Source organism: Thamnophis elegans, chromosome 2 (assembly GCF_009769535.1).
Source record: "Thamnophis elegans isolate rThaEle1 chromosome 2, rThaEle1.pri, whole genome shotgun sequence".
Lineage (NCBI taxonomy): Eukaryota > Metazoa > Chordata > Lepidosauria > Squamata > Colubridae > Thamnophis > Thamnophis elegans.
Window position 1 is genome coordinate 173359926 of NC_045542.1, and position 23417 is coordinate 173383342.

The 23417-nt window shown below is 44.8% G+C and overlaps 1 protein-coding gene, 1 long non-coding RNA gene and 1 pseudogene across 3 annotated transcripts; all 3 read right to left on the minus strand.

Annotated features, from left to right (window-relative positions):
• Positions 1–1965: 1965 nt before the first annotated feature.
• LOC116503468 lies at positions 1966–3817 on the minus strand. The gene is made up of 3 exons (XR_004254710.1): positions 3747–3817; positions 3570–3637; positions 1966–2086 (listed from the first exon to the last, which is right to left on the minus strand). It is a non-coding gene; the product is annotated as an uncharacterized LOC116503468 (long non-coding RNA).
• A 3436-nt stretch (positions 3818–7253) lies between these two features.
• Positions 7254–11228, minus strand: LOC116503451 (annotated as a pseudogene).
• A 1807-nt stretch (positions 11229–13035) lies between these two features.
• LOC116503435 (zinc finger protein 263-like) lies at positions 13036–18532 on the minus strand. 2 transcript variants are annotated; one of them, XM_032209842.1, is made up of 5 exons: positions 18465–18532; positions 16666–17253; positions 15832–15946; positions 15405–15472; positions 13036–13369 (listed from the first exon to the last, which is right to left on the minus strand). In XM_032209842.1, exons 2-5 carry the CDS (start codon positions 16828–16830, stop codon positions 13238–13240), a joined length of 480 nt encoding a protein of 159 aa, XP_032065733.1. In that variant the 5' UTR covers positions 16831–17253; positions 18465–18532; the 3' UTR covers positions 13036–13237. The 2 variants fall into 2 exon arrangements, with proteins under 2 accessions (XP_032065733.1, XP_032065734.1); XM_032209843.1 differs by lacking the exon at positions 18465–18532 and adding an exon at positions 18119–18152.
• Between the last annotated feature and the right edge of the window lie 4885 nt (positions 18533–23417).

Here is a 23417-nt window from a genome sequence, read left to right on the forward strand (position 1 = left end):
GTATTGGCAGGTATTTTTACGCATATAAATAACACCTGGCATATACCAGATGGGTGGAAGATGCCAATAGTTGTCCCCATGTATAAAAAAAGGAAACAAAAAGGATCCTATTAATTAAATGCACATTAGCCTGATTGACATTGAAATAAATATATATGCTAGGTTCCTTTTGAACAGAATTGAAATCTGGGTAGAGGAAAACAATATCCTCACAGAAGAACAAGCAGGTTTTAGTCAAAGCCATACATTGATAACTGCTTTTTCTTGAACCATCTAATTGCCAAATATGCCTATAAGAGGAGTCCCGTTTGCTGCTTTTATTGACCTTACAGCAGCATTTGACATAGTAAACAGAGAAATACTATGGAGTAAACTGACATCTCTTAAAATACAACCTAGGCAGCTGTCTTTGATTAAAGCCCTTTACACAAGTGCCTGTTTGAGGGTGCGGTATGGGGTTTAATGGGGCTCTGACTAACAGGATTCAAACAAATAAAGGGGTATGGCAAGGGTGTATCCTGGCCCCATTATTATTTAGTTTATATATCAATGACTTGCCAGGGTTAATGACGCATCCCATGGTATACATACTGAGGATCCTAAATACTTACTGTAACAGCTTGCTTTATGCTGATGATACGATTCTATTATCATATTCACAAGTAGGATTACATAGGCTATTAAGAAGATTCAGCGGTTATTGCCAGGATAACTCCCTAATCATTAGTAAATCTAAATAAAAAACAATGGTGTTTGGAAAACATCATCAGAGACATAGGTGGCAATTAGACGGTGAACCAACTGAACAGGTTAACACCTTTGTATATTTAGGTGTAACTTTTTCCAAGACTGGATCTTGGACTTGCTATCAACAGAGTACACTTAGAGCAAAAGCCCATTTGAATTTACTGCTTATACTAAAGAACCATAGTTAGCCAGGGTCCCAAGCCCCATTAATTAAAGTATATAAAGCTAAGTTTATCCCTATGCCAGTGATGACTAACCTTTTCGGCATCACGTGCCGAAACGGGAGTGTGCGCATCCTTTTCGGCACCGAGCACCAAAGAGCCGAGGTGGCGCAGTGGTTAGGGTGCAGTACTGCAGGCCACTTCAGCTGACTGTCATCTGCAGTTCAGCGGTTCTAATCTCACGGCTGACTCAGCCTTCCATCCTTCCGAGGTGGGTGAAATGAGGACCCAGACTGTGGGGGTGATATGCTGACTCTGTAAACCGCTTAGAGAGGGCTGAAAGCCCTATGAAGCGGTATATAAGTCTAACTGCTATTGCTATTGCTAAGTGTGCATGAGCGCAAAGCGCATGTGGGAAACCCCAGAGGCCCTCTGCGAAAACAGCCGCTCCCGCTCCCCCCCCCCCGGAGGCCCTTCGGAGGCCAGAAGCGGTGAGCCCAGTAGGTCTGTTTTTCGCCCTCCCCAGGCTCCAGAGGCTTTCTAGGAGCCTGAGGAAGGTGAAAAATGGCCCAACACGCAAACCGGAAGTTCAGGAACGGACTTCAGGTTGCCCATTGGGCCGTTTTTCTCCCTCCAGAGGCTCTGGAGGGCGAAAAACAACCCAACGAGCAAATTGCACATTGTATTATTGGTGTGAGTACGTGGGAATGCACGGACATGATTTTGGCACATGAGGACAAAAAGGTTAGCCATCACTGATCTAAGCCCAAAAACTGAAATGTGATGGATTGAGCATCTCATCATAGCAAGCAGTTTATTTCTCACTGGTATATTGAAATAGAAATGAAAAAAAAATTAACAGCTGCATCAAAGCAGAGAGCCACTGGCCACCTTTCTTCCACAGAGCAGGAGAAGGCCAGATCTTTCTCTCTCTCTCTCCCAGGCCAGGAAATAACATCTGCATGGGGATTTTTAATTAAAAAAAATTGCTGATGGCATTTACCTATATAATGTCTTCCGAAATTCTGATTTAAGAGTAGCAAACTCTTACCCAGCGAGGCCATTCCTATGATTCTCCAGCATGACTTCGAATGCAGTGCTTTTTGGTCTACATCCAGCTGAGACCACTCCTCTTTGGAGAAATACACAGCCACCTCCTCAAAGGATACAAGATGTTCCTGAACAATGAAATGAAGAAAATAGGCCCAGCCGAATTCGTACAGTATGTTCTCAGATTTAAATAATCCCAAACAAAGATATGAATTAATTTCAATGTTTATTTGGTTGTATTTCAAACTTTAGGTGAGAAAATTAAAGAATTAAAGAAAGATTGATTTTGTAGGACTTTATTTACTTATTGTGGAATTTATTTGCTACCAATCAGCAAAAAATAAATACAGTGTTGCAGGATAATGCTGCGACTGCGAGCAGTTCGATTCTCATCGGCTCAAGATTGACTCAGCCTTCCATCCTTCTGAGGTCAGTAAAATGAGGATCTGATTGTTGGGGGCAATATGCTGACTCTAAACCGCTTAGAGAGAGCTGTAAAGTACTATGAAACAGCATATAGCTCTAAGTCAGTAGTGAAATTCAAATTTTTAAACTACCAGTTCTGTGGGCGTGAGTTGGTGGGCAGTGGTGTGGTGGGTGTGGCTTGGTGGGCGTGGCAGGGGAAGGATACTGCAAAATCTCCATTCCCACCTCACTCTGGGGCCAGCCAGAGTTGCATTTGCCAGTTCTCCAAACTACTCAAATTTTCCACTACTGATTCTCCGAACTACTCAAAATTTCCACTACGGTTCTCCAGAGCCTATCAGAACCTGCTGGATTTCACCCCTGGTCTAACTGCTATTACTGCTCTGGCTATAAAAACATTAAAAAACATTTTTAAAAATGTTAATGATTTTATCTTATCTCCTTTGCCATTTTATATTTAACACAAGAGGAGAAGAAGGGAGCCAATACATGAAGGGCGGGGAGTGAGGTTTAGCTTTAATTAGTCAACCACCTCCAGTGTGAAACTCCCCCACTGGGACTCCAAATTGTCTGGCAGAGACAGATCTGAAGCCTCTTATGAAAGGGAGCAAATCTCATTTCAGGCTGTAAGAAGGACTTCAATGCCATTCAGTGAAAGGAACATGGGTTTTCTTTTGGATTGCTTGATCTATGTCTGTCTGCCCATCCCTCCCTCCTGATCTCTTTCCCTCCCTCTCGATCTCTTTCCCTCCCTCCCTCCATCAATCATAAAAAAACCTCTCAGCAATTGGAGAGAATCAACGGGAGATGGGCCTTGGAATCTCCTGTCCTGTCTATGCAGAAGGAATTGTTGGAGGAGATTCTTTCTAGCATTCTAGCAAAAGGCTTATGATGACCCAAAAGGAACAATCCTGTCCATTCTCAAAACAAGTAAAAGTTCTGGGAGAGACAGCTAGGGATTTGGGTGGATGACATCAATATCTAGAGAAATACTGTCTCTGCTTCTACCCAGAATATAAGGAACCAATCGCACAGTAGGACAAGCCATTGGCTGAACTGGAAAAAAAGAGGTTGACTTTGAATGTACTGTAGGTAGGTAGGTAGGTAGGTAGGTAGGTAGATAAAGATAGGTAGGTAGGTAGGTACATATCTATGTATTTATGTATGTATATTTCTCTTTCTTACTTGATTTGGAGATTCAACCTCTGTTTCAGCTCCACCATAAAGGCCAGAAAAATCCATCCTTCGTTTCCCTGTAAGGGATACAGAATTTTAAAATACTTTATTAAGGGAAAAGGAATAATATAATACATAGAGAAGATGAGACAGCTGGGATCTCTCTGGGGGAGGACCTTCAATTACCTCCTGAAGTGTCCTGACTTGGATCTTCTAGAGGGATCCTTCTGAAAAACAGCTCCTGAGGGGAATTTGACAGAGTCCTCCTTCCCTCAGGATCTCTGATCCCCATAATGAAGGGCTTGAAATAGGAGGAATGAGAAAAGAAGACAAATTAATGAACACACAACATGAAGTGGATTCTTGTTCTCTGAAGCCTTCCCAGTGTCCGTCATTGAAAGTGAGTAAGAAAACAACAGCTGTCTCAAATCTATCTTATATAAGGAATAATGGAAGACTGTCCCACATGAATTACTAAGACACCTTCACATATTATGAAAGGTAAAGAACCCTGGTAGAGAAGGGTGAAGAAATCCAGCACATTCTTTATTCCCTTCAAACCACTTCTGGACTCCTAAGTCGAAGTTCTCCCACCTGCAACTCGACCTGCTCCTTCTGCTCTTCTGCCTGGCTCAGGAGGAGGCCTTCTGCCAGGGCCACCGCCTGGGAGCTGGTCTCTACTCCACACTCCCGCATCCAGCTCTCCATCTGCAAGGGCAGAAGGTCAAGAGCTGCTCCAGAACCACCAGGTCCAGCATCTGGGCTTTGGTGTGCTTTTTTCGTCTCAGCCATCGCCTACAAAACTCATGGAGACGACTGCAAAGTCCCCGAGGACCCTCAGTTTCCTGGTACTGGAGGCTCCTGAAAGAGCAGGGATGAACTTCTGAACGGATGATGGTTTCCTCCTCCAGGATCTTCTCCCCAGCTCTTGCCCACATTTCCCCACAGCTCCCACGCTGAATGGCAGAAGAAGGGCCTTTTCCAGTCCCTTGACTTGCTAAAGGTTGTGTCTCCATTCTATCTCTGTCTTGTAACAAAAGTCCAAATAGGTCCAAAGAATCTTGGATCTCCAAATGCCTTTTCATTCATAGACCGTTCCTACAGTGCAGATGCTTATTCAGCACTCTTTGCCCAAATGTTGGATGACTTCCACTTTGTGCATCTGCGATGAGAAAGAAAATAAATTCCAAGAATTAGAAAACGGAGACGTTAACCATTGAAGAACACTCATCATCCCCATGGAAAGAAATATTTTTCTGATGTAGGATTGAAGTGGTTTCAAACAAATGTGTGTGTGTGTGTGTGTGTGTGTGTGTTGCAAAACATGGGGCTGTTCATCAAGGACTCTCAAGACCCAATGAGTATATTTCCATTTCTATTCTCAAATGCCAGGAAACGATCCTGGTTGAGGATACCTCATTTCTGACACAACAGTCAAATTCACACAACCTGCCCGGAGCCCCAAGCGGACCATCCCAGCGTAAGACCAAGGTGCCCACCCCAGCAGGGCCGGGAAGGAGGCAGCTGGAGAGGCCGCCCCATCTCCCCCTCTGGCTGGGGAGCATGGGAGGAGGGCCGGGCATGGGTCTCTCTCTCTCTCTCCTCCCCTCCCTTTGCACGGAAAGAGCCGCTCCCTCACCCAGGGTACGTCTGGCTCTCCTATCGCAGCCTCTCCGCCTTCTGCGGAGCTCAGAGGTTAAGGGCAGCGAGTGCGGCGTCCTAGAGCGGCACGTGTTTGTGATGCAAGCGTCCATTCTCTTGGCAGAGGAGCCCCCTGGAGGCATATGCGCAAAGTGCCGGGATTCCAAAAAAGGGCGGGAAAGAGGAGACGCCTGAGGTGAAGGAGAAGGCGTCGATGATGGACATGGGAGTAGGAGAAAGGTCCCTCTCAATGGTTCCTTGCCCAAAAAAAGGCTTCTACGTCTCCAGAGGTCGCTTTCTTGCGATCCCCGATTCTTCTTCTGCTGCTCTGGAGTTCTACTTCCCCCTGCATGGAGAGGGCGGCTGGGAAGCATGGGACCTAAGACTGAATATGGAGGAGGGCTTCCTAGAACAGCAAACAATGTGAATCCCCTCCTGGCTTCCTCTGCTGCAAAGCCAGTCATAATCCGCCCTCCAGCAGTGAAATGCCCGGTTTTCCCGCCTCTTGGTAGAGGGTACACCTTGGAGGAATCTGTGCACAACACCTTCCCTAAAAGAGCGGGAAAGGACCACTTCTTTGCAGATGTGGAGGAGAGGGATTAGGGGCACGGGAATAGGAGGAAAGGACTCTCTGAATGGTCGTCTATCTGAGAAAGATGGTAGTCTCTCCTGAAAGGAAGAAAAAATTTCTGTCAGCAAAAGGGACATTTCTATCGGTTTTTACTTATTCAATATATGTTACTGCCCTTTCAACATTCGTGGCTCTGGGTGTCAAAGAAGGATTGGAAGCAGCAAGTGGTAGCTTGTGACATCGGAAATAATGCGGAAGAAAAAGAAATAAAAAAAAAACCTGTTCTCCCAAAATGGAAAATGTCAAACTGGTGGATCTTCCAGAATTTTACCTTACAAGGAGGCACATTGGTGGAAAAATGAAGAAGGGAAAATGGCGTCTCATCTGTGACTGGAGAAAATTTAGAATTGTAAAATAAAGGAAAATGGCAGAAAAAGAATATAAATTTCAGATACCATGAGGGAAAAAAACCATTTTTTAAATATAGGGATTAATAGGAAATCCATCTCAGGAAATATGACTGGGAAGACCATTTGAAGAAATTAAGGCCACTAGAATGTTTACATTATGAATAAAAAGAAAAGGTACAAATTTTTCTGTTAGGCAGAAAGAACCGAAAACTCCAGTGATTTGAAGAGATTCCTCTGCATCTGGAAGTAAGAAGGCAAGCAAAAACGAGGGTTAGTAAAACAAAGAATTTAAAATGAAGGGTAAAAGTGGTTAAGAAGCTCCATTTAAAAAGAATGGATTTAATTTCTTCATTCATTTTTAGCTATCCAGGTTCTTTATAACAATCTGCTTTCCACTTCTCTAATTAAAAAAGGACACCAAAATGGAAATAGTAACTTTTTCTTTAGTTTGCCCCAGAACCATCCAAGAGCAACATTTGAATAAAGAGCTTCAAACCAGCAGGAACCTCTGAAACCCTGAAATTTGTCTCCTACTCCTTCCAAAAATTTCATGTGTAATTGATAGGATTTTTCTTATCATACACAATCCAAACATATGGCACACTAGCTGGATACCCGTGTTTTGCTACAATCGGGCTTGACACTTTAAAGCTTGAAAATTAATGTAGAATGTGTAGCTCTTTAGCATCAGAGCATGTTAATATAAGACAACTGGCAGTTGAAACAGAGTTCTTTTCAGGTGGGGAGGGGGGAGTAGAATGTAAACTCCCAGCCCACAGGCCGGATGAGTCACACACTGGCCACGCCCATATAAGGCAACTGGCAGTTGGAACAGAGTTCATTTCAGGTAGGGAGGGGGAATAGAATGTCTAACATCATGTGTTAATTAATACTTTATAAGAAATACTGATGCTCGGATAGTCACATCAGACCTAGAAGCCAAGAGGAACATATGTGCCGAATTTCAAGTTTGTAGTCTTTACAGTTCTGGAGATTTCATAATGAGTGAGTGGTATTTGGCTTTTATATATACAAGATAGACAGCATTTCTTTTTTCCATAAAAGCTGCTTTATTGTACAAATGTAAACTGTTTTAGTGTACAAAGTTAAAATCCTACTTCGTACTTACTGGATGCTAATTAATACAGCCAAAAAGAATTTAATACATGCCTGGAAAGTAACCATGTCATTGATGTTTAATTGACTTTATTGACATCAAATGTAGACATCTTAGTCCACATACAAAGGAAATAAGGCCCTAATGTTTGAAAATGTTTTTGTATATGTATTTTGGGGGCTTCTCGTCATTCTGACACCTTTGTAAAAGAATTCTTCATCCTGAAGCCCTTCACACTCTGTATTTATACATATGTGACAATATTCCCATATCATGAGAGACTTTTGACTGAAAAAGATTCCATACTTCTGCATTCATATTGGTTGCCTTAGGTTTCAATTCTACACTGTGGATGCGTATTGGATTTTTTTTAGGTGTCTTCACATCCCAGAGGAGGTTCCATTCTCATTCCTGTCTATTTGTTCAGGAGGAGCTGAAACAGCTTTTTGTAATAATGTTTCTTGATTTCATGTTCTTTTGGTCCTCAGTGATTTCCAAAGGTGCCCCTTGCTTGATCATTTGCAATGTCAGCACACTGGGGTCGCTTTCATTCTCATTCCACTGAGTATCCCTAACTTGGGATGAGACAGAAAACACAGAGAAAGTTATGCAAAATTTAAAGCACAAATCCTTAGTTGTCACTTTTAATTTCATAATTGTTCAGTTGGAAAATGCAAAATCACATTCCATCTGTATATCAACAGAATTTGAATTCCCTTTGAATTATAGCATTGCTTCAGTTCCCAGAATCTCAGCTGCAACATTTCTAATATTTTCTGAGAGAAGGCTGAGACCGCCTACTGCCACATACCTCCCAATGGCCGGTGAGATCCCACAGAGTGGAGCTCCTTCAGATGCCGTCAGCCAGACAATGCCGGCTGGCGGCTCCCCGGAGGAGGGCCTTCTCTGTGGCTGCTCCGACCCTTTGGAATGAGCTACCCCCAGAGATCCGGACCTTGCCCACTCTCATGGCCTTCCGAAAAGCTGTTAAAACCTGGCTATTCCGGCAGGCCTGGGGCTGTTGACCTCACTGTTGAGGTCCAGCCCCGATCAGATTGGGTGCATGTGTGATGTTTTTAAATTGTTTTTCCTTTATTTTTTTATTAATTCCTTTTCTTTTTACTTTGTAAGCCGCCCGGAGTCCTTCGGGATTGGGCGGCCTATAAATTTACTAAACAAAAATAAATAAATAAATAAATAAGTGTAGAGTCCCCTGATAAACTGTAAACATATTAAGGAATGAAAAAAAAGAGGGGAAAAACAAATGACTAAGGAAAAGAAGCAAAATTTAAACTATGAGAAATGATAGTGGATCCCTCCCAAGATCATCATTAGATGGGAAGAACAAACAACTGGGGAGCAGGAAACTCATTTATACAAAAAAGCCCACAATAAAACCATTTTCATAAAATTACATTGACTAGATCTGAAAAGATTAAAATGCCCATTTTCTTGTATTTTTATTTCCAGTTGGAAACCAGGATGTATAAACTTAAGGGAAAAATGAATGGCTATGTAAGAGTAGCTACCTTAAAACAGCACATCCTCATTGCTTTTGTTTTATTTGTAAATTCATCTCCCTGGGGTTACGGGTTATGGTGGTCAGACTCAAAACTCTAGAGCTTCAGTATACAAAGGAAATATATAGGTAAAAAGTAAAGGTTCCCATTGCACATATGTGCTAGTCGTTCTCAATTCTAGGGGTCGGCACTCATCTCCATTTTAAAGCCGAAGAGCCAGTGCTTCAAAGAAGTCTCCATGGTTATGTGGCCAGCATGACTAAGCTCTGAAGGCGCACGGAACACTGTTACCTTCCAGTGGTGGGTTTGTGCCGGTTTTATTACCGGTTCGCTCGTGTGCTCGCTCTCTCATGCATGACGCTTCTACGTCTGCACAGAAGTGTGTGGGCGGAGCCTCCCGCCACCAACACTACCGCTTCGATCAAACCAGGAGGAATCCACCTCTGTTAAGGTGGTTCCTATTTTTCTACTTGCATGCTTTCGAACTGCTAGGTTGGCAGAGGCTGAGAGCTCACTCCATTACATGCACTAGGGATTCAAACCACTAAACTGCCAACCTGATTGAAAAGCTCAGCGTCTTAGCCACTGAGCCACCGCGTCCCTCATACATTGAATTTACCAATTAATTCTGGAATTTACGATGGTTCTCACCCAAATGGATCTGTGTATGAGAAATTAGGTCATTGGTCATCCTGAAGCTCTTTCCATGTTCCCACATACTCGTATGGCTTTTCTCCTGTGTGAATCCTTTTATGAGAATTAAGATTACCCCTCTGAGTAAAGCCTTTTCCACACTCCAGGCATTTATATGGCTTCTCCCCTGTGTGAGTTCTTTTATGGGAATTAAGATGACTGCTATTAGTAAAGCCCTTTCCACACTCTGGCATTTATATGGCTTTTCCCCTGTGTGAGTTCTTTTATGGGAATTAAGATGACTGCTATTAGTAAAGCCCTTTCCACACTCCGTGCATATATTGGCCTCTCTCCTGTGTGAATCCTTGTATGTCTCATAAGCGAAGCTTTTTGACAGAAGCCCTTTCCACAGTCTACACATTCATATGGCTTCTCCCCTGTGTGGATTCGTTTATGAACAGTAAGCGATCCACTTTCACAGAAGCTCTTTCCACACTCCATACATGTATACGGCTTCTCTCCTGAGTGGATCCTTTTATGAACAGTAAGAGACCCGCTTTCACAGAAGCTCTTTCCACATTCCAGACATTTATAAGGTTTCTCTCCTGTATGGGTCCTTTTATGGGAAGTAAGAGTACTGTGGTAGCTGAAGCCCTTTCCACACTCCATGCATTTATATGGCTTCTCTCCTGCATGGATCCTTTTGTGGGAATTAAAATGACTGCTGAATAAAGGTCTTTCCGCACTCCATGCATTTATATGGCTTATCCTCTGAATGGATCCAATTATGGGAAATAAGATCACTGCTGTTAGTAAACGCCCTTCCACACACTCTGCATTATATGGCTTCTCCCCCGTGTGAATCCTTTTATGACAAGTAAGATTACTGCTTTGATAAAGGTTTTTCCACATTCCATGCATTTATATGGTCTTTTCCCTGCATGGATCATTTTATGGAAAGTAAAAGAACTATTTTGACTGAAGACTTTTCCACACTCCACACATTTATACGGTTTTTCTCCTGTGTGGATCCTTTTATGTCTCATAAGGGATGAATTTTCACAGAACGCCTTCCCACACTCTGAACATTTGTATGGCTTCTCCCCCAGGTGGATCTTTTTATGGGAAGTAAGGTGGCTGCTATTTGTAAAGCACTTTCCACACTCCATGCATTTATATGGCTTCTCCCCTGTTGGATCCTTTTATGGGAAGTAAGGTGACTGCTCTGAATAAAGGTCTTTCCACACTCCACACATTTATACGGCTTCTCCCCTGTGTGGATTCTTTTATGGGAAGTAAAGTAACTCCTTCGACTGAAGCTGTTTCCACACTCCATACATTTATATGGCTTTTTTGGTGTGGATCATTTTAGGAGCGGTAAGGGATCCAGTTCCATGAGAAGGAATGAAAGTACAATTGTAATTTTTCCATTGTCTGTACATATATAATCATTTCCTTTTGTTTTGGTTGGATAATGTTCGTTTACATCTAATTTACCACTGAAAGGTCTTGTACTTTCCCCAAAATCTTTGTTCTTTATCTTTCCACATTCAGCAAGAAAGTCTTGCATTGGAGCAGCAATGGAAGATGAACTTTCCTCTTTCCAATCATTTGAGTGGCTTCTCTCATAGCTTTCGAGTTTCATCTGCACTGCAGGTTTCTCTGTTCTGTCTCCAGAGGTGTTCATTAGGAATGGTTCCCCAGAATCCTCACTTTCCTTCCCATTATTACCTTCAAATGAAAAGAGAAATGAAAATGATAGCAAAGTTAGGGAAAAGATCAAACTGTGGGAAGTGTAAAATTTCCTTATGGAACTCTACCAAATTCCACTATTTCAATATCTTGAACTTCTTCATATTTGCACAGACACAGATAGATATAATTTCTATATTTACGACTCAAAAAAAATTGAAAACCTAAAGCAGCCTGAAAAGATCTATAGCATCCTTTTTATTGATAATTATTAATACATATTCAAATCTAATCCATAATCAACTTGAATTAAGAATCATGAGAAATATCCAGGAAATCAAACTTTTATTACAATCACTGACCAGGATAAAGGTGAGATACAACCAATTAGTAATTTCTTTAAAATGCTAAAATATAAAATATGTATATAAAACAAAATACTGGATTAACATATTTTGCGGAGTATAAGACGTACCGGAGTATAGACGCATCAAGATTTTGAAGTGGGCAAATTTTTTAAAAAGTTTTGCAACTCTTCAGACCTCCCGTTTTCATGAAAACGCCCCGTTTTTTGTCAAAAAAAGGCATTGCGTAGCCTTTAGGAGGGCTTTGTAGAGTGCTCCCTCGAGGCGGGCAAAAACGAGCAAAAAACAGCACATTTTTAGCAAAAAAAGGCCTGTTTTTTTGTCAAAAAAAGGGACATGCATAGCTTTAGGAGGCTTATTAGAATGCTCCTGGGGGCTGGGATAGGGCAGAAACGAGCAAAAAATGGCCCATTTTTCGCTTATTTTGCCCTCCCCCGCCCCCAGGAGCACTCTAAAGGCTTCCTAAAGGCTAGCACAGCCATTTTTGCAAAGGGGGGCGGGGTTTTGGGAGGCCAAAAATACTGTATTCAGTGTATAAGACGCACCCAGATTTCACCTCTTTTGACCGAAAAAGGGCGTCCAAAAAATACAGTAATATTAAATTATTAATTTAAATTATCTAGTAATTATTGATTATGATTATACCATAAAAGGGCATAGAAGGTAAACTTATCAAATTTGCAGACAATACCAAACTAGGAGGAAAGCCAACACTGGTAGAAGATAGGCTCAAAAGTCAAAAAGATCTATTCTAGACAAACATGAAACACTAGTCCCTCTTCCAATGAAATGCAATTAAGTGGCGAGAAAAAGGTTTTACACTTAGCCAAAAAAACCCAAATGTACATGTATAGAATAAGTGGCACATGAATTGGACAATAGCAATTGTGAGAAGGAATTAGGATTCCTAGGGGTAAAGGTAAATGCAAAGGTCCCCCTCGCACATATGTGCTAGTCACTCTAGGGGGTTGTGCTCAACTGTTTCAAAGCCGAAGAGCCAGTGCTGTCCGAAGATGTCTCCATGGTCATGTGGCCGGCATGACTAACACCAAAGGTGCATAGAACGCTGTTACCCTTCCCATCAAAAGTGTTCCTATTTTTCTACTTGCATTTTTACCGGCTTTTGAACTGCTAGGTTGGCAGAAACTGGGACAAGTAACAGGGGCTCACTCCGTTATGCAGCACTAGGGATTCGAACCACAAACTGCCAACCTTTCTGATTGATAAGCTCAGCGTCTTAGCCTCTGAGCCACCACATCCCTATATTCCTAAGTGACCACCACTTAAATATGAACCAGCAGTATATGAGAAACAGTGTGTTGAAGCTGCCAAAAAAGCCAACACAATCCTGGGCTGCATCAACACAGCTATAGCATCAAGATCATATGAAGTACTAGTACTGCTATGGATTGCTTTAGTAAGACCATACTTTGACTATGCATCCAATTGTGGTCCCCACGATATGAAAAAAGATGTTGATACTCTAGAAAGAGTGCAGGGAAAAGCAACAAGAATTATTAGGGAGTTAGAGGCTAAAATGTATGATGAATTTAAAATTCAGCAGATGAGAAGCATCAAAGCAAAGAGCCATTGACCTCTTTCCTTCCTCGAGCAAAAGAAGGCCAGATCGCTTCTTATCCTTCCCAGAGGACATATACGATGAGAAAAAGCTGATGTCATCTAACTACAGAATGTTCCCAAATTCTCTGATTATGGAGTACCAAATCCTTACCAGAGGGTCATGTTCCTATAATTTTCCAGCAAAACTTCCCAATGCAACGTTTTTTGGTGAGCATCCAGCTGAGACCACTCCTCCTCTGAGAAATACACAGCCACCTCCTCGAAGGACAGAGGACCCTTCCTGAACAACAAAAAGAAGAACAAAACAATCCCATGAGGATTTGTAAGATATGACCCATTGTCTATAATGTAAGAGCCGAGGTGGCGCAGTGGTTAAATGCAGCACTGCAGGCTACTTCAGCTGACTGCAGTTCTGCAGTTCGGCTGTTCAAATCTTACCAGCTCAGGGTTGACTCAGCCTTCCATCCTTCTGAGGTGGGTAAAATAAGGACCCGGATTGTTGTTGGGGGCAATATGCTGACTCTGTAAACCGCTTAGAGAGGCTGAAAGCCCTATGAAGCGGTATATAAGTCTAACTGCTATTACTATTGCTACAATACCCGAAGGAAAGCTAAGGGCTAAATTAAATGTTTGTGCTTGGTCGAATTCCAGTTTAGGTGAGCCTTTAAGACACCGAGTGCTGAAAAGGGAGCACTTCTTGTGTGCGCACTGCTTCATATATGCACGTTTCACATACACCTGCACACATGCTTTGCATATACATGCACACTCCACTGAGCCGCAACTAAGAAGAGGAGCTGCCCAGGGGGCATGCACGCGCCATAAAATGAACTTCCGGTTTTCTGGTGCGCACAAGTGCGCCAGCAGCAAGTCTTCCAGTTACTAGCTGGCGCACATGCTCACGCTGCAAAACGGAAGACCGGCTTTTCTGGTTTCTGCCACTGCCGCAGGCACACCAGTTGATCGTCGTGTGCGCATGCACGCCAGAAACCCAAAAGAGGAACAGGCGATGCTGTGCATGCCAGCCGACATGACTTCCACGTGCCACTTTGGGCATGCGTGCCATAGGTTCACCACCATGGGTCTAAAGCCTTTGACTAAAGAAATATTAGTCAGGTTTTATCACTTGATTGATCCTAATAAAAGGAGAATATTGTAGCTCAAGTTGAAATAGCAATAGCAATAGCAGTTAGACTTATATACCGCTTCATAGGGCTTCAGCACTCTCTAAGCTGTTTACAGAGTCAGCATATCGCCCCCACAGTCTGGGGTCTCATTTCACCACCTCGGAAGGATGGAAGGCTGAGTCAACCTTGAGCTGGTGAGATTAGAACCACTGAACTGCAGATACAGTCAGCTGAAGTGGCCTCAGTACTGCACCCTAAACCACTGCGCCACCTCGGCTTTTATAAATGAGGGATTCTTGGTGCTCTCTGAGCTTGGTTGTTTTCCTAAACTACTATAAGTAACATCATCAGTGCTGGTGAAGATGTTACTAGTTTGATAATGAAATACCTGCAGAAAACCACCAATGATCCCTCACTGATTTATTCTGCAAGACGTTCAGTGAACGGAACCTCAGTTTCCTTCTTGACTGATCAATCTGTCTATCTGCCAGCCTTATTGTTGTTAGTTGCGAAGTCGTGTCCTGCCTGCCTAATTATCTATTTATCTATGTGTCTCCATCCATCATCCACCCATCCATCCAGCGATCAATCAAGCAATCATCCATACTCTTGTCAGAATCTGGATAAAATCAACTTGCAGAGGGCCCCCCTCAGAAACACAAGTTCTTCCTGACTTTGCAGAAGGAAATTGGGGAAATTCTTTCCAGAATTCCAGGAAACGGCTGGCTTACGGTGTCCCCGAAAGGATCAGTTCTGTCCATGTTCATCATCTTCATGAAAATGCTGGAAGATCTGGCATCCAAGTCATGGCGCAAATCAGTGGATTACGAATTACTTTGCAAGTCTTACTAGCCACCTTCATTGGATTTTAACAGTCTGCATCATCATTTAATCAATGGCTCATATTAAAAAATCCTCATAAGAATCTCAAGAGTTGAAATAACGGAACAAAGCATCTCAAATGCAGACTTTAGAAGAAGCGAACGTGGCTGAATCCCTGAAGATTGAATCTTGAAGAATTCAATACTTGAATCTTCTATTCCCTTATCTGTTTTGCTCAGGAAAAAACAATATCCAAGTCAACAGGCATGGGGGGGGGGGGGAATGGGAGAGATTGTTATGTACCCTAGACTGACTTTCCCAAAGGAAAGACAGAATACAAATCTTAATAAATCTCCTGCTCTTACATGAGTTTCAGCTGCTTCATCCACTGTTTCAGCACTACCATAAAGGCCATGCGTCATTCCACGTTTCACTGTGAGGAAGACAGAATTTTAAGATGCATAATTGAAGGAATAAGGAGAAGTATTCTATAGGACAAAGAAAATAAGAAAGAAAATTTCTCTGGCGAATGGGACAGAGGTGGTATTCACCAGGTTCTGACCAGTTCTGGAGAACTGGTAGCGGAAATTTCAAGTAGTTCTGAGAACTGGTAAATACCACCTCTGACTGGCCCCGTCCCCATCTATTCACTGCCTCCCGAGTCCCAGCTGATCGGGAGGGAATGGGGATTTGCAGTAACCTTCCCCTGCCATGCCCATCATGCCACACCCACAGAAACTGGTAGTAAAAAAAATTGAGTTCCACCACTGGAACGGGAGGACCTTGGTTTACCTTCTGAGGTGTCCTGACTTGGATCTTCCTGAAGGATCCTCCCGGAGAACAGCTCCTGAAAGGGAGTGGATGGATTCCTCCTTCCGTCAGGATCTCTGATCTCCATATTGAAGGACTTAAGAGGCAGGAGGGGAAAAAAGAATTACTGGATATAAAAAAAACATGAAGTACATTCTTTTTCTCCAAACATAACTTCAAAGCCCTAAATGACATCAATGGTGCTGAAATTATGCCAAATATAACTTCCAAAATGGATAAGGGCTATAAAGCATTGTAAAGTGGTATTAAGTCTAAGTGCTATTGCTATAATGGAACAATATCTATAAAAATAATGAAACAAATCCATGTATTATGAAAGGCAAGAAAATTGTGGTAGGGAAGGTTGAAAAAATTCAAACACATACCATATTTTTTGGAGTATAAGATGCACCAGAGTTTAAGATTTTGAAGAGGCAAATTAAAAAAAAAAGTTTTGCATTCGGCAGACCTCACAAAAACGAGACCATTTTTTTTGTCAAAAAAAGGGCATGGATAGCCTTTAGGAGGCTTATAGTGTGCTGCTGGGGGGCAAAAACAAGCAAAAAACAGCCCATGTTTTGTTCATTTTTGGCCTCCCAGACTCCAGGAGCACTCTGGAAGCCTCCTAAGGTATGCATGGCCATTTTTGCAAGGGGACAGGGTCTCGGGAAGCCAAAATGCTGTATTCATGTATAAGACACACCCAGATTTTCACCCTCTTTTCTGAGGGCAAAAGGTATGTCTCATACTCCAAAAAATACGGTACTTTAGTCTCTTCAAAACCCTTTCTGCCCTGCCTAGATGAAGGTCTCTCACCTGCAACTCGACCTGTTCCTTCTGCTCCTCTGCCTGGCTCAGGAGGAAGCCTTCAGCCAGGGCCACCGCTTGGGAGCTGGTCTCTGCTCCACACTCCCTCACCCAGTCCTCCATCTGCAGGGGCAAAAGGACCAGGAGCTGCTCCAGAACTACCAGGTCCAGCATCTGGGCTTTGGTGTGTTTTTCTGGTCTCAGCCATCGCCTACAAAGTCCTGGAGTCGGTTGCAAAGTCCTCGGGGACCCTCAGCCTCCAAGTATCGGATGAAATTCCTGGGCTGAACTTCTGAAGGGAGGATGGTTTCCTCCTCCAGGATCTTCTGCCCAGTTCTGTCCAGATCTCCCCACAATTCCCAGGCTGAACAGCCAAAGGGCCTTTTCCAGTTCCCTGACTTGCTAAAAGTTTTGTCTCCATTCTTTCTCTGCCCTGGAACCCAACTCCAAATGGGTCCATAGGATCTTGTGGATCTCCAAATGCTTTTTCATTCATAGGACCGATCCTGTATCCATCGGAATGACAGCAGAAAGCTTTTCCGCTCTTTTCCCCACCAAGAGATAATTTCATATGGCAAGAAGTTCACTTTGTTGTATCTGAGATGGGAAAGAAAATTAATTCCAAGAATTAGAAGGTGTAGATTAACTATTGCATAACACCCGTCCAAATGGAGTGAAATATTTTTTCTGATCTGGTGTAGGTTTGGTGACTTTGAAGTTTTGTGTGTGTGTGTGTGTGAGAGAGAGAGAGAGAGAGAGGGAGGGAGGGAGGGAGGGAGAGAGAGAGAGAGAGAGAGAGAGAGAGAGAGAGAGAGAGAGAGAGAGAGAGAGAATTTCTTCTGCTGTGTGTGCAGGTCTCTCTGTATTGCAAAATATACGATTAATTTCCATCAAGCACTTGGATTGCCTAATAAATCCACTTTCTTACTTCTAGTTTCTTTTTTTAAACTTAGATATATATATTTTCCTCCAGGTCAGGTTCACACAACCTGCCAAACCCCCCAAAGGTGAACAAACCATGAAAGATCAGCCCCCCCCCCCCCCGCCCCAATGAAATGTCAGGAAATGGAACCTGGTTGAGGATGTCCCCTTTCCATGTTCAGAGCGTCCTTTGGGGAGCCGCGTCTCCTTCTGACACGCAGGCAGATTCACACAACCTGGCTGGAGCACCAAGCGGGTCATCCAAGCGCAGGGCCGGGAAGGAGGCAGCTGGAGAAGCCGCCCCGCTTCTCTCCCCCTCCAGAGACAGGATCGGGCTCTCGGGGAGCCTGGTGCGAATCCTGCCTCCTCCTCGCCCGGCTTCTCTCCTCTCCCGCTGGGTCTCCGCAAGGCCGACCCTCCTCTCCCCGCACTCGGGCTCTTTCCCGGACACGGGGCGGGAAGGGGAGCCAAGGTGGCGCAGTGGTTAAATGCAGCACTGCAGGCTACTGCTAGATCAGCAGGTCAGCGGTTCAAATCTCACCGGCTCAGGGTTGACTCAGCCTTCCATCCTTCCGAGGTGGGTAAAATGAGGACCCAGATTGTTGGGGGCAATATGCTGACTCTCTGTAAACCGCTTAGAGAGGCCTGAAAGCCCTATGAAGCGGTATATAAGGTCTACTGCTATTGCTATTGCTATAACCCCGGATCCCCGCAACCTTCCTGGGATCCCAGGTTCTTCTGCTGCTGCTGCTGCTGCAGAACTCCGCTTCCCGCCCTGCAGGGAGAGGGCGGCTGGGGAGCATGGGACCCGGGGTTGCAGCCGGAGGAGGGCAGGCGCGGGTCTCTCCCTCCTCCGCCTCCCTTTGCACGGGGAGACCTTCCCTCACCCGGGGCACGTCTGGATCTCCCCCCGGCAGACTCTCCCGCAGCCTCTCCGCCTCCTGCGGAGCCCCAGGGGTTAAGGAAAATGAGTGCGGAGTCCTAGAACGGCAAGCGTTTGTGATGTCACTTCCTCCCCTGCAAAGCCAGCCTTGACGTTCGCCCTCCAGAGGACCAATGAGGAAGCGCCGGGAGTTCCCTTCTCTTGGCAGAGGCCGCCCCCTGGTGGATGTGCCGCAAAGTGCAAGGATTGTAGAAAGGGCGGGAAAGAGGAGCGCGTCTGAGGGGAAGGGAGGGGGCGGGGATGATGGGCTTGGGAGTAGTAGGAGGAAAGGGATATCTCATTGGTAGCCTGTCTGAGAAAGGTTGCAACGTCTCCTGAGGGAGGAAAGATTTTCGGATTAGGAAAATATGAGATTTCTATCGTTTTTTTTATTTCTTTAGTTCGATATATACAGTTGTCCTCAAATTCTCGGCTCTGGGTACTTAAGAATAATTGGCAGAACCAAATGGTTGCCTGAAACAAGGAAAATAATGCGGGCCGGGGGCGGGGGGGCGGATATCAAAAGAAAATCCATTCCAAAATGAAGAAAAAACTGAGACTTGTGGATGTCCCATAAACTTTACCTCAAAAAGAGGCTCCCCGAGGGCCAATCCCTGTGGGGGAGAAGAAAAAGATGCAATTACAAAATGAAGACAGGAAAAGGCAAATAGTGGAAATGGAATTTAAAGCTCAAATATCCTGAAAGGGGGGAAAATCTGTTTTATGTAGGGTTCAGGCAGAGAATACATTTTTCAATTTTGATGGAAATAGGTTCCCTGCTTCTGCATAAAGGTTACCCTTGCACATATGTATGTGCTAGTTGTTCCGGACTCTAGGGGCAGTGCTCATCTCCGTTTCAAAGCCAAAAGCCAGCGCTGTTCGAAGATGTCTCCATGGTCATATGGCCGGCATGACTAAATGCCGAAGGTGCACGGAACACTGTTACCTTACCACCAAAGTGGTTCCTATTTTTCTACTTGAATTTTTACATGTTTTCGAACTGCTAGGTTGGCAGAAGCTGGGACAAGTAACAAGAGCTCACTCAGTTATGCGGCGCTAGGGATTCGAACTGCTGACCTTTCTGATCGACGAGCTCAGTGTCTTAGCCTCTAGGGGCTGCTTATTTTTTGGCACCTTTATATCTCAGAAGACGTTTGCCTTCTCATTACTGTTTGATCAGGAGGAATTGAAGTAGTTTTCTGAAACATTTTTTTCTTACTTTCATGTTATTTTGCTCCCCAGTGACTTCTTGCTTGATCTTTTGCAATGGAGTTGCTTTCATTTTCATTCCACTGAGTATCCCTGACTTTTGACAAGAGGGAGAAAGGAAGAGAGGGAGGGTGAGAGGGAGGAAAAATTCAAACATTGGTATCTTTTACTAATTCTATCGTGTGTGCATATGAGAGAGAAAGAGACCTTCAAGGTACATCAAATTAGGAAATCAAAGACATGCATACTAATACTTTTATTACAAGGTTATAGTAACAGAATCTTGCCAGACTAGATGTGCTATCCCCTCTTTATTGTCATGAGGACCAAGGAGGGTTTTGTCTCAGATTATTTCTCAGGTTACCATTCTGGCCCAGACTAAGGTTTCTTTTATCTCACTGTTGTGGCTACAGCTCTTCATCTTGCTCAAGATTATTCCTTCTCATTACTGTGTGTGTCACTGGTGGGCAATGGGGAATTTACTAGTAGCTGAAAATAAAACGCTTTTTCTTCATCTTTGCATTAATGTCCCCATCCCCTCTCCTTCCCTGCTGGCCCGCCAAGCCAGAAAGATTGGGGACCTCTGCCTTATAGGGTGCCCCGAAGCTGATATACCAGCAAAAGGTTATTTATCTGTTACATTTACACGCCACCCATCTCAATATTCAAAGCAGTTTACAATGCAATAATAATGGAAATATATAAACAATTAAAAATATAATTAAAATTACAAGAATTAAATACAGAGTAAATATTAAAGGCTTGAGTGGGGCTGAAGTAGTGCCTTCTCTCTATCACGGCACCAACTGCCTCAGCCAAAAGTGTCTCCATCATGTCCCCGGAGGAAACAGCTGAGCAGGTTTTAAGACTCTTTAAAAGATGTTCCAGAGGGTGGAGGGGCATGAAAGAAAAGTCTCCTGTATAGTTAAAGTTCAAATTCTCCCTCCCCCCAATTGTCGAAAGCAGTTTCCGGATATTGTGGGAAAGTCTTTTGGCTCTGGTAAACACCTGCCGAAATATCCTTGGTTCTCACGTCGACATCTTGATGTCTGGCCCCATGTTCTATCTCGCCCTTCCCTCTACCTGTAGTTTGTTGGCAAGCTGAGACTCAATAATAGTTGCAACCGCAAGACACCTTTTGAAGCTTGACAGTCTCCTTTTTCCCATCCCAGCCTGTCATCCTCACCCAAGGCTCCCTCCCTCAGAAAAGACTGAGCAATGCCAAGCATAACATAGCTGATGCCCCTCAAACTCAGAAGCATTCACCCATTTGTGTGGCTTGAGAAAACCCACAAGTGAACTGACGCCACCACCACTGCCACTACTACTATGCTTGCAGTGTTCCCATCTTCCGCGTCCAGTTTGACTCCTTGCTGTCACCAATATCTTCTTCCTTAGCAGTCCTCTGAATGGCACCAGTCTGGATGCTATGAAGCAAGTGGGAAAGATAGGAAAGGGTGGGGGGCGGCATGCTGTGTTTCCAAGAAATTTCGTTTTTTCTGATTGTGGCTTCCCTGCCTGTGTCCTGCCAGCCCTATCTTCCTCCATTTCAGGCCGGAGTTTGCAACAACCACAAACATACACAAGCTTTGTTTCCAAGAGAGGCTTCAGGTCCTCCTCTTCTGCCATTTCTGACAGGATTTGGCCCCTTTTGAGGCTTCCTCCAATCTCTGCGGAGCCTTCAGGGTAGCTGTTATTGTGGGAAGATAGTTCGGATCCCCCAGAGAGATTTTTCTCCATCTTCACAGATGTTCCTGAACACGAAGGAGAGGAAGACGGAGACGCTGCAACCACTGGAGATGCTGCCGCCTTTCTCAGACAGGGAATATAGCAATAGCAGTAGACTTATATACCGCTTCATAGGGCTTTCAGCCCTCTCTAAGCGGTTTACAGAGAGTCAGCATATTGCCCCCAACAATCTGGGTCCTCATTTTACCCACCTCGGAAGGATGGAAGGCTGAGTCAACCCTGAGCCGGTGAGATTTGAACCGCTGAACTGCTGATCTAGCAGTAGCCTGCAGTGCTGCATTTAACCACTGCGCCACCTCGGCTCCGGAATCATTGTGAGTGGCCTTTCTTCTACTCCCATGCCCATCATCCCTGCCCTCCCCTCACGCCAAGATGCGCTTTCCTCCCCCCCACCCCCTCCATTCAGTCCCCTTTCCAGCTCTTTGCAGGGTCTCCTGCCATTGCAAAGAAAATCCACCAGGGGACACCCTCTGCAAGTAGAAAGGACCACCGAGGGCTTCCCCATTGGGCCACAGGAAGGCGAAAGTCAAGGTTGGTTTTCCAGAGGAGGCTGCGAGGGGGGGAGTGACGTCACAAACGCTTGCCGCTCTAGGACCGTGCACTCGCTCTCCTTAACCCCTGGGGCTCCGCAGGAGGCGGAGAGGCTGCGGGAGAGGCTGGCGGGGGGAGATCCAGACGTGCCCCGGGTGAGAAGGGGGAGGTTCTTTACGGGCAAAGGGAGGCGGAGGAGTGGGAGACCCCCCGGTCCGGCTTCAACTCCGGATCCCATGCTCCCCAGCCGCCTTGTCCATGCAAGGTGAAGCGGTGGTTCAGAGCATCCGAAGAAGAAGAACCGGGGATCCCAGGAAGGCGGCGGGGATCCGGGGGTCCCTTCCCGCTCCGTGTCCGTGGAAGAGCCCGAGTGGGGGGGAGGGTCGGCCTTGCGAAGCCCCAGCAGGAGAGGAGAGAAGCCGGGCGAGGAGGAGGCAGGATTCGCACCAGGCTCCCCGAGGTCCCGATCCTCCTCCACAGCCTGTCTCCGGAGGGGGAGAGAAGCGGGGCGGCCTCTCCAGCTGCCTCCTACCCGTCCCTGCCCTTTGGGGCTCCGGGCAGGTTGTGTGAACCCTGAAAAGGGGGCATCTTCAGCCAGGGACATTTCCTGGCATTTTATTACATGTGACTCGGACTTTCATGGTTTGTTCACCTTTTTGGGGGGTGGGGGTGGTGGATGAGTTGGCAGGTTGTATGAACCCCGCTTGGAGATAAATAGCAGTAGCAATAGCAATAGCAGTTAGACTTATATACCGCTTCATAGGGCTTTCAGCCCTCTCTAAGCGGTTTACAGAGTCAGCATATCGCCCCCACAGTCTGGGTCCTCATTTCACCCACCTCGGAAGGATGGGAGGCTGAGTCAACCTTGAGCCGGTGAGATTTGAACCGCCAAACTGCAGATAACAGTCAGCTGAAGTGGACTGCAGTACTGCACCCTAACCACTGCGCCACCTCGGCTCTTATAAATATAGATCTAGGTTTCTTGTACAAGTCCTTTCTTGTAAGGCAAAATAATACACCGCGCTCGCACAAATACCCACATACATGCACGAAACAGGACCTATCTACTTAGTGCCACTGCAGTCCTATAACAGTTTACAAAAATACTTTCTTCCACTGGGATGACTGTTGTTCAGTTGCTAAATTCTCCACTTTCTAATTCTTGGGATTGATTTTCATTTGCATCTCAGGTACAGAAACTGGAAGCTTGTTGGATTTAGTCGCGGGTAGAATGATCTCTTTGGAGGAAAAGAGCTGAATGGCCGCCTGCGATCATTCCGGTGACTGTAGGATCGGTCCTATAATCGAAAAGTCAGTTGGAGATCCACAACATCCCTTGGACCCTATTGGAGCAATGTTAGAGGACAGAGAAAGGATAGAGACACATCCTTTGGAAAACAAGAGAACTGGAAAAGGTTCTTCAGCTGTT